General features: G+C 45.0%; 1 protein-coding gene across 1 annotated transcript; it reads right to left on the bottom strand.

Moving 5' to 3' along the window:
• Positions 1 to 650: 650 nt before the first annotated feature.
• cnga1b (cyclic nucleotide gated channel subunit alpha 1b) lies at positions 651 to 6,986 on the bottom strand. Its single transcript, XM_084344754.1, is given in 15 exon segments — positions 651 to 1,603; positions 1,607 to 1,828; positions 1,912 to 2,087; positions 2,512 to 2,743; positions 2,835 to 2,987; positions 3,513 to 3,638; positions 3,758 to 3,930; positions 4,016 to 4,152; positions 4,281 to 4,455; positions 4,783 to 4,889; positions 5,512 to 5,616; positions 5,703 to 5,807; positions 5,889 to 5,951; positions 6,044 to 6,109; positions 6,868 to 6,986. Coding segments are annotated over 15 exon segments (1,968 nt in total). The 5' UTR covers positions 6,966 to 6,986; the 3' UTR covers positions 651 to 1,573.
• Between the last annotated feature and the right edge of the window lie 1,054 nt (positions 6,987 to 8,040).

Here is an 8,040-nt window from a genome sequence, read left to right as displayed (position 1 = left end):
GCAATTTTAGAGGCAAATATTTTACTAAAAAAAGGAAATAAAGTATTTGTACTTATTTTTACTTCTAACTTGATTATTTAAAGATAAAGAAATGATACTAAATATGATAAAGAGTAAGTAAGAGTAGTGGTCAACTGTGATGGAACAAAGTACATTTACTCAAGTACTGTAACTTTACTTATATATACGCTGCAGATATTTTTACTCCACTAGATTTATTATATAACTTTAGTTACTAGTTACTTTACAGATTACATGTCAAAAACAAATATGTTACATTTTTATTAATCAGATAATTCAGATTATAGCTCATAGTAGACAGTACATACATGTTAATACATGTGTAAGTTACTTGTACTTTTACTTTTGATAATTAAGTACATTTAATATAAGATACTTTTACTCGAGTACTCTTCATACGAGTGACCTTCACTTTTACCACAGTAATATTTTAACACCATCTCTTTACTTTTACTGGAGTTTGACTCCTGAGTACTTGTACCTCAGTGGTAGCCACACGGTGGTGTTAGCGGTGGTAATAACAGTACTAGTACCTGCACTGTGTACATGTACGCGGCTGTATGAGAGCTCAGCTGTGTGAAAGTTAAAGAGACAGTTGTGTGTTTTCTTATAAAATGTCTTTATTTCAGCGCAGAGCTTCAAGAATTCATTCAGGTCAGAATTTATTATTTTGTCAAGCAGTTTATCGACTATTCACAGAAAGCAGAGATGTGATTGGCTGCAGGAGCCCTGACAGAAACATACAGGAAAGGCAAAGATCTTCCTTACAGACAAACAAACAAACTACAGACGTGCGCGCAGAGTTTCCTGCTGACCTTTGACCTCTACTGATCTACAGCAGCTGATCTACAGCAGCTGATCTACGGAGTGAAGCTGGTTCTAGTCGAGCTCAGCGAGTCTGTCTGATTGAAGTCAGTCTGAGATTTATATTCTTCAGCTCGCTCGGATACGTTTTCATGTCGCGTGTTCTCGGCCTTCATCACTCAGACAAACATGCTGAACTGTGACGTAGAGGAACAGACATGATGCTTATCATTTAATATATTATACATTATAATTACAAAGTTTACACGTGAAATATTTACTAGAAACATAAAGAACGTTTTCTCTCTCTTCTTCTGGATCGTCCTGAAGCTCCTCTCGTCTCCGCTGGTCCTTCGAGTCACTTCAGGTTGTAAGTTTGCAGTATTTGAATGACTTTGGAGGGAAAGTGAGTGCGACTGTAATAAATCATCAGAGAATGAAACGAGCTCATTACCTTCAGATTAACTCTCCACATCCAGCGACTGAAGAAACGTGATGCTGGTTCATTTTATTGTAATTTGATTGGCTGAACTTAAGGAACAGTAAACAGACATTATCTCCTCCCTCATGCTGATGATGACTGGATCTGAGTGAACTGTCCCTTTAAAGCTGATTGTTTTCTTCTTCTACACGTCTGGACGTAAAAATTAATCGGACTTTAAGAAACAACATTTTAAACGCATCGTAAAGCTGAATTTTGTAAACCAGATTTCTTGGCCCAGTCCTCTCCCTCCTGCTGCTCGTCGTTTTACTTCTTCTCTTCTTCTTCTTTGGTTGTCTAGGTCTCAGGTGTCGGAGCGGGGGCGACGTCGCCCGGCTGGTCGGCTCGTGGCGGTGGCACCAGCTTCCTCTCCAGCCTGTTGACTCGGTGTTTCAGTTTGCTGTGCGTGGCTTCGTGTTCGGCCAGCAGCCGAGCGTAACGTGTCTGCAGGACGTCCAGCGTGCTCGTCATCCGCTCCACCTTCTCCTCGATCTCTTTGGGGTCGGGCCCCTGCGCCGCCACCTAGAGGACGACACCAGCTGTTACTTTACGCTTCTCAGATCATCTCTGCTGTTTGTTTCTGTCATCAGATCATGTGACTGTACCTCCAGGTCCAGCAGTCCGTCCTTCATCAGAATCTGACGTCCCTTCTCCTCCAGCAAAGCTTTAGCATCAGGATACTCTGTCAGCGCCTCCATCAGGTCGTCTTTGGAAAGACAGAAGAGGTCGGAGTAGCCGATGCTCCTGATGTTGGCCGTCCTCCTGTTTCCTGCCTTACTGCCTGAAGAACAACATGGACTGTTAGAGAACCAGAACCAGAACCACCTCATGTTCTGATTTAGATTTAATCTCAGACAATATTTGAATCATCTCGTGCTGAAAGTAAACGACCAGTCAGGAACATTTGACTGTTGATCGAGTCTCGACCTCATATTTTAGTTTCTGGATGCACGATCGCCGTCAGATCTAACCTCGTGACAAATACACAGCATTTCCTGTCAGTGCTTCAAAATAAAAGCAGCCCGTGTTTCACAAGTCGGATGTTTTCAGGAGAAAACACACCCCGCCACTAACATGGAAAACAACTTAATTAAGAAAGGTTCATTCAGGAGTGAGACGCCGTCACAGAGTCCAGATCTCAGACAAACCAGAATACTAAATAAAGAACGCCTGCGTAAATAATATAAGAACCAACATCAGTTTACCTTTAATAGCCAGGATGCTGATCTCGCCGAAGTAGCTTCCATCACTCAGGACAACAAACTGTTTGAGACCGTCGTCGGAGACGACAGCAAGTTTTCCCTCCTTGATGATGTACATCTCTCGGCCGATGTCGCCCTTCTTACAGATGTAGTCTCCTGGACTGTAGACCTGCGGCTGCAGCTTCAGCACCAGCTCCACCAACAGGCCCGCCTCGCAGTCCGCAAAGATACGAACCTGCATGACACCACAGAAGAAGAAACCTGCTGTCTCCTCATTCGCTGATGCTCATGATTTCATTTGTTTTGTCTGTTCGGTGTGTGCTGACCTTCTTGAGTGTGTCCAGGTGGACGTTGATGGCGATCTCAGCTCTCAGCTTGTCAGGCAGGTACTTCAGCACCTCCCTCTCGTCCACTGCTTTCTTATTGGTCCACAGGAAGTCAAACCACTTGATGACTCGCTTCTCCAGGTCCTTCGTCACCTGGAGGGGGCAGGAAGGTGGAGGAGGGGTTAAAGGTCGGTTTTACTTTGGAAAGCTGCAGTGAAATGTTGGGACTGACCACAGCTGCTGCTGATGATCAGCACTGTGCCGACGTTTAGTATTTAATTTTCTAAAATCTATTCTAGTCTATTTTTGTCTCATTTATAGTACAGGGATTACACATTGACAAAAACTCCTGAGAACAACTGAGGCCAGTTTGACAGCAGGAATCCAGTACCAAGGTGGTTTACAGAGTTCAGCTGCTGTTGGACAGTTAGCCAGCTACTTAGCCATGCAGCTTACATTAGCAGTCCTATTAGACCAATGTTAGGACTGCAAAAAACAACATTTCTGGATCCATTCCTTCATCCAGATCTGGACCAAAAGTGAATGGGTTCTATCTGCTCAGTAGTTCGGTAATCCGACCGACCGACCGACCGACTGACTACAAAGACACGTTGTTTTATTGTGTCTTGAAACGTCTTTCCTCACTATATGGACAGAAACACTTAGTAAGTAACGAACCTTTCGGAAGCTCATGTACTGTTTGATGGCGTCGATGCGAGCCTGGAAGTCGGCTCTGGCAGCGTTCATGTTGGTGATCATCGAACCGACGTTACCGACGATTGTGGCAAAGATCAACACGCCCACCTGGAGGAGGACAGAGCATGAAAGAGTCGTGTAGATAAAGTTCATCCTTAACTTCAATGTAAATGTTCATAAAGTTCACAACAGGATGTTCTAGCTTCAAATCCTTAAGCCACACCCACCAGGAAGTCAGTGACAACAAAGAGGTACTCAGAGTTCTCCACAGGGGGCGGTGTTTCTCCGATGGTGGTGAGGGTCAGCGTGGACCAGTACATACTGTAGGCGTACTTCCTCACCAGACGACCAAACTCTGGATCCACCGGGCTGGGATACACAAACCTGTCAGCACCGAAACCTGCAGTGACGAGACAGAACCAGCTGTCAGAGGCTTTTATACAGAAACCACCGACAAAACAACCAGAGTCAGGATTCAGACCCACCGATGGCCTTGGAGAAGGAGTAGTAGAGGCAGGCGTTCCAGTGGATGATGATGACGATGTACATGACGAGGTTGGAGATACGGAGGGCGTTGGGGTAGTTGGTCCTGGTCTCCGTCCTCTGGAAGAACTCCAGCATCCTGAAACAGACAGAAGTTTGTTTATGTGACTGTCGCAGGCTTTTCCTGAAAGTATTAGAAAGGAGCTGAGAACTCGTCCTGATGGCACCGATGAGTCAGTACTTCAGCGCAATGTGGATCTCGTCTACCTGTTGAACCTGAAGAGCTTGTTGAGGCGGATCTCGGGGTACTTGAGGCCGAAGACGAAGAACAGCAGGTCAGTGGGGATCATGGAGATCAGGTCCAGTTTGTACTGGAAGCTGTTCTTGTAGCGCTCACGCAGCTTCTGCTCATCATTCACAAGTAGACCCTGCTCCAGGTAGCCTGAGAACACACACACACGTTTTCATGTGTGGTAATTTATACGTGTGTGTTGCTGTTAATGCATCAGTGTGTTCATGAAACCTTCTCAAGGCCCCTTCAGCTGGAGGACACACACTGCATCGCACCACTCAGAAGGTATTGCTAATGTTAGCCGTGCTAGCCTCACCCTCTGAACTCTCTCTTGTGGTCGATAATTTGAGGGCCATGTTGCAGTAACTCTACGTGCCCACTAGGGGAAGCAGACCAGGCTTTAAACAGGCTGTTGGGGTGTGTGTGTGTGTGTGTGTGTGTGTGTGTGTGTGTGTGTGTGTGTGTGTGTTTTCTGACCGGTCCTTGTTCTGAAGACCATGTCAGCAATGTAGACGAGGTCCGAGGTTAAGTCTATGAAGAACCAGTAGTACAGGTAGTCGGACTGCAGCTCCTCGAAACACGCCCTGAAACACAAACACACAATTCATGGAGCACAGCGTGTGTTACTGAAGCAGAACCCGGATAATAAAGCTGACGTGGATGGAGCCCACATCGAGCTTCGTTGGGATCCAAAACACTGAGTGTCACAGACTGGTAGATCAATGAGAGTTTGAGGCCCAAATCCTGGTTCCTCACAGACATGGAAAGGACATAAACCCAGAGCCTGGTAGCTCACTGACATAGTAGGGACAAAGTACATGGGGACACACTGGTAGCAAACATACAATCATTAGGGGACTGACACCTGGTTGCCCGATGACATGTTTGGGACCGACACCCTGCTAGCTTACTCACAGTAGCGTTTTTGGGATCCAGAACCTGTTAGCCTAAACTAGAAAGCTTACTGACATGTTGGAGACACACTGGTACTCGATAGCCAACGGACACAGTACGGACACAAAACCTGACAGTTTACTGACATTGTGGGGACAAGCTGCTTGTTTATAGACATTGTGGGGACACAGATGTAGCAGAACATTGGGGGACTGAATCCTGGTTACCTGAGGACATAGTTGGGACACAAACCCAGTATTGTTTGGATCCAACCTGACAGCTTCCTCACATTGTGGGGACCAGAACTGTTACCTGGCTATGATGAAGGTCCAGTTGTACATGACGGGGATGGTGATGATGGCCAGCCAGTAGTAGTAGGTGTTACCTGCCGGATCGATCGCTGTGATCTCCTTCGGACTGAACACATGATAATAAATCAATGAATCAATCACATGAAGCCAAATGATTTAAAACACATCAGAGTCCCAATAAACCAAACGTACGGTTTATCTTTGGCCTTCTCCTTCTCCTTCTCCTTCTCTTTCTCCTTCTCCTCCTTCTCCTTCTGTTTTTTCTCCTTCCTCTCCTTCTTCTCCTGCTTCTCCTTCCTGGGAGAGAAGAAGACAGACAGATGAAGGCAAACTGAATTCAGCTGAACTGTTTGATTTAAAGATCAGGATCTCGCTCACTCCTTCTTCTCTTTTCTCTCCTTCTTCTCCTTCTTTTCTTTCTTCTTCTTCTTCTTTTCGTCTCTGGAAGACAACAGGAAACGCATCACACAAACAACCAGCAGTGTGTATCTGTTTGTGTTGCAGCTGAGTGTGTGTGTGTGTGTGTGTCTCACTCGTCGTCGTTGTTGTTGCTGTTGTTGACGTTGAACAGAACTCCAGGTCGTCCTCTCTGAGCCGCTCTGAAACAAACAACACAACCAGACGACATGTTTACTGTTGACTACATTTAAACCTCCAGTTCACCTCAAGGACCTCCTCAAGGACCTATTCAATGACTGGAAGCTCTTCAATACTCTCTTCGAGAAGCCCTCGATCAGATAAAGACCCCCACAGTCCACAGACCTGCCTCATGAACCCCTTAAACTTCTTCAAGGATAAATGTAATTAACTCGAAGAACCCTGGGTCATTTAAAGGGTCCCTAGAATCCACAAAACATGTTTTGGACCCATCAGATCTCAGATCCTTTATTGACCCCTAGAAACCTTTTCAAGGACCCATATAATTTTCCTCAAGGAGCCTCAGATCCTTAAAAGGATCTCTAGAATCCACAGAACTGCCTCAAAAATTCTTTAAACGTCCGCATTTACTGGAAAAACCATATGAAGCCCACAGCACCTCTTGAAAGATGTATCAAACTACCTCAGAGCTCCCTGGACCCATTAAACCTGCTGATGGACACTTAAAACACCTTCAAGGGGCCTTAAGACCTCCTACAACCTCTTCAAGGATGCATCAAACTACCGCTAGCAGCCCTGGATCCTTTAAAATCCACAGAACCTCCTCATGGACCCCTAGAGCCTTTAAAGGACCTTGTTACCTTTTCAAGGACCCATCTAGGCCTTCAAAACTCCACAGAACTGCTTCACGTACCATGTGAACTTCTGTTAAACCTCATGAAGAATCCCAGAACCTCTTCAGGTACCCATTTTAACTCACCTGTCTTCATCTGACTCCTCCTCCATGTCTTGTAGAACGATGGTGGGCGGAGTTAACCTGGAGATGGGGGAGGGGACTGAAGGAGCTACTTTGGCCATGGAGGTAATGTTTCTTCTGACTTCCTGTTCAGAGAGATGACAGGAAATGAAGAGGAAGAGAGAACAACACGTTACTGATCGGATCAGATCCGATGGCGGTTTGTGGACAAGTCCTCGATGCCTCAGGAGACGCTTCTCAGCATAAGATCTCGGGGCTCCTGGAGACCTGGGTTACGCCAGGTTACGTTACGTTACGTTACGTTACGTTACGTTCTCATGCTAACGTTACCTTTACTTGAAGCATAGCTGGCAGCTATGCTTCAAGTAAAGGTAACGTTAGCATTAAAGAGATTGGTTAACATTTTGTAAAGCCATGTTTGCATATAAAAGTAGCATTAGCACTTAAAACATATGGTTAGCATTTAATAAAGTAATGTTAGCATTAAATAAGTTTCGTTAGCCTTTTTAAAAGTAAACTTAGCATAAAAAGTAACATAAGCATTAAAAAAGGTTAGCATTTAAAAATTGCTAGCATAAAAAAATATGGCTAGCAGGTTAGCATTTTTAAAAAGTCATGTCAGTATAAAAACACTGGAGATAAAGTGCGACGGGACGCAGGACTGAGTCTGATGCTCGGCTGTAGATCGAACCAGCCAACAGTTGATAAAGAAGTTAAATGAGCTCAACTTTAAACATCCACAGCTGTAAAATATAATAAACATATTAATAAAAATATTGATCCACGAACATCAGACAGAGACACACTGACAGGAGCAGCGCTAGTTCATTCTGCTGACATCGACGAACGTTCACATCTTTATTGATTTATTTGAAATGTACGTTGTATAATAATTCCCCTCCGTTATCTCCTTACTCACCTGTCAGATGATAATCTGTCGCCCTTGGTTACGTGGCCTAGATTCACCGACAGCCCATCAGACTCATCGCCATGGAAACGGGTGTATCCCCTCCCTACACACACACACACACACACACACACACACCTGTCTCCTTTAAATCCTGTAAAGTTTGGACCGATGAGAGAAAAGAGGATACGAGAGGAGAGACGGAGGGATGGGAGAGGTGGAGAGGTTTGTAGGATCCAGCAGAGAGTCAGCCTCAGTCACCCTGACCA

The sequence above is a fragment of the Pagrus pagrus genome, assembly GCF_965226575.1.
Source record: "Pagrus pagrus genome assembly, chromosome: 22".
Taxonomy (NCBI): domain Eukaryota; kingdom Metazoa; phylum Chordata; class Actinopteri; order Spariformes; family Sparidae; genus Pagrus; species Pagrus pagrus.
Note: the sequence above shows the minus strand (reverse complement) of the source record. Positions and strands in the feature narration are given on the sequence as shown.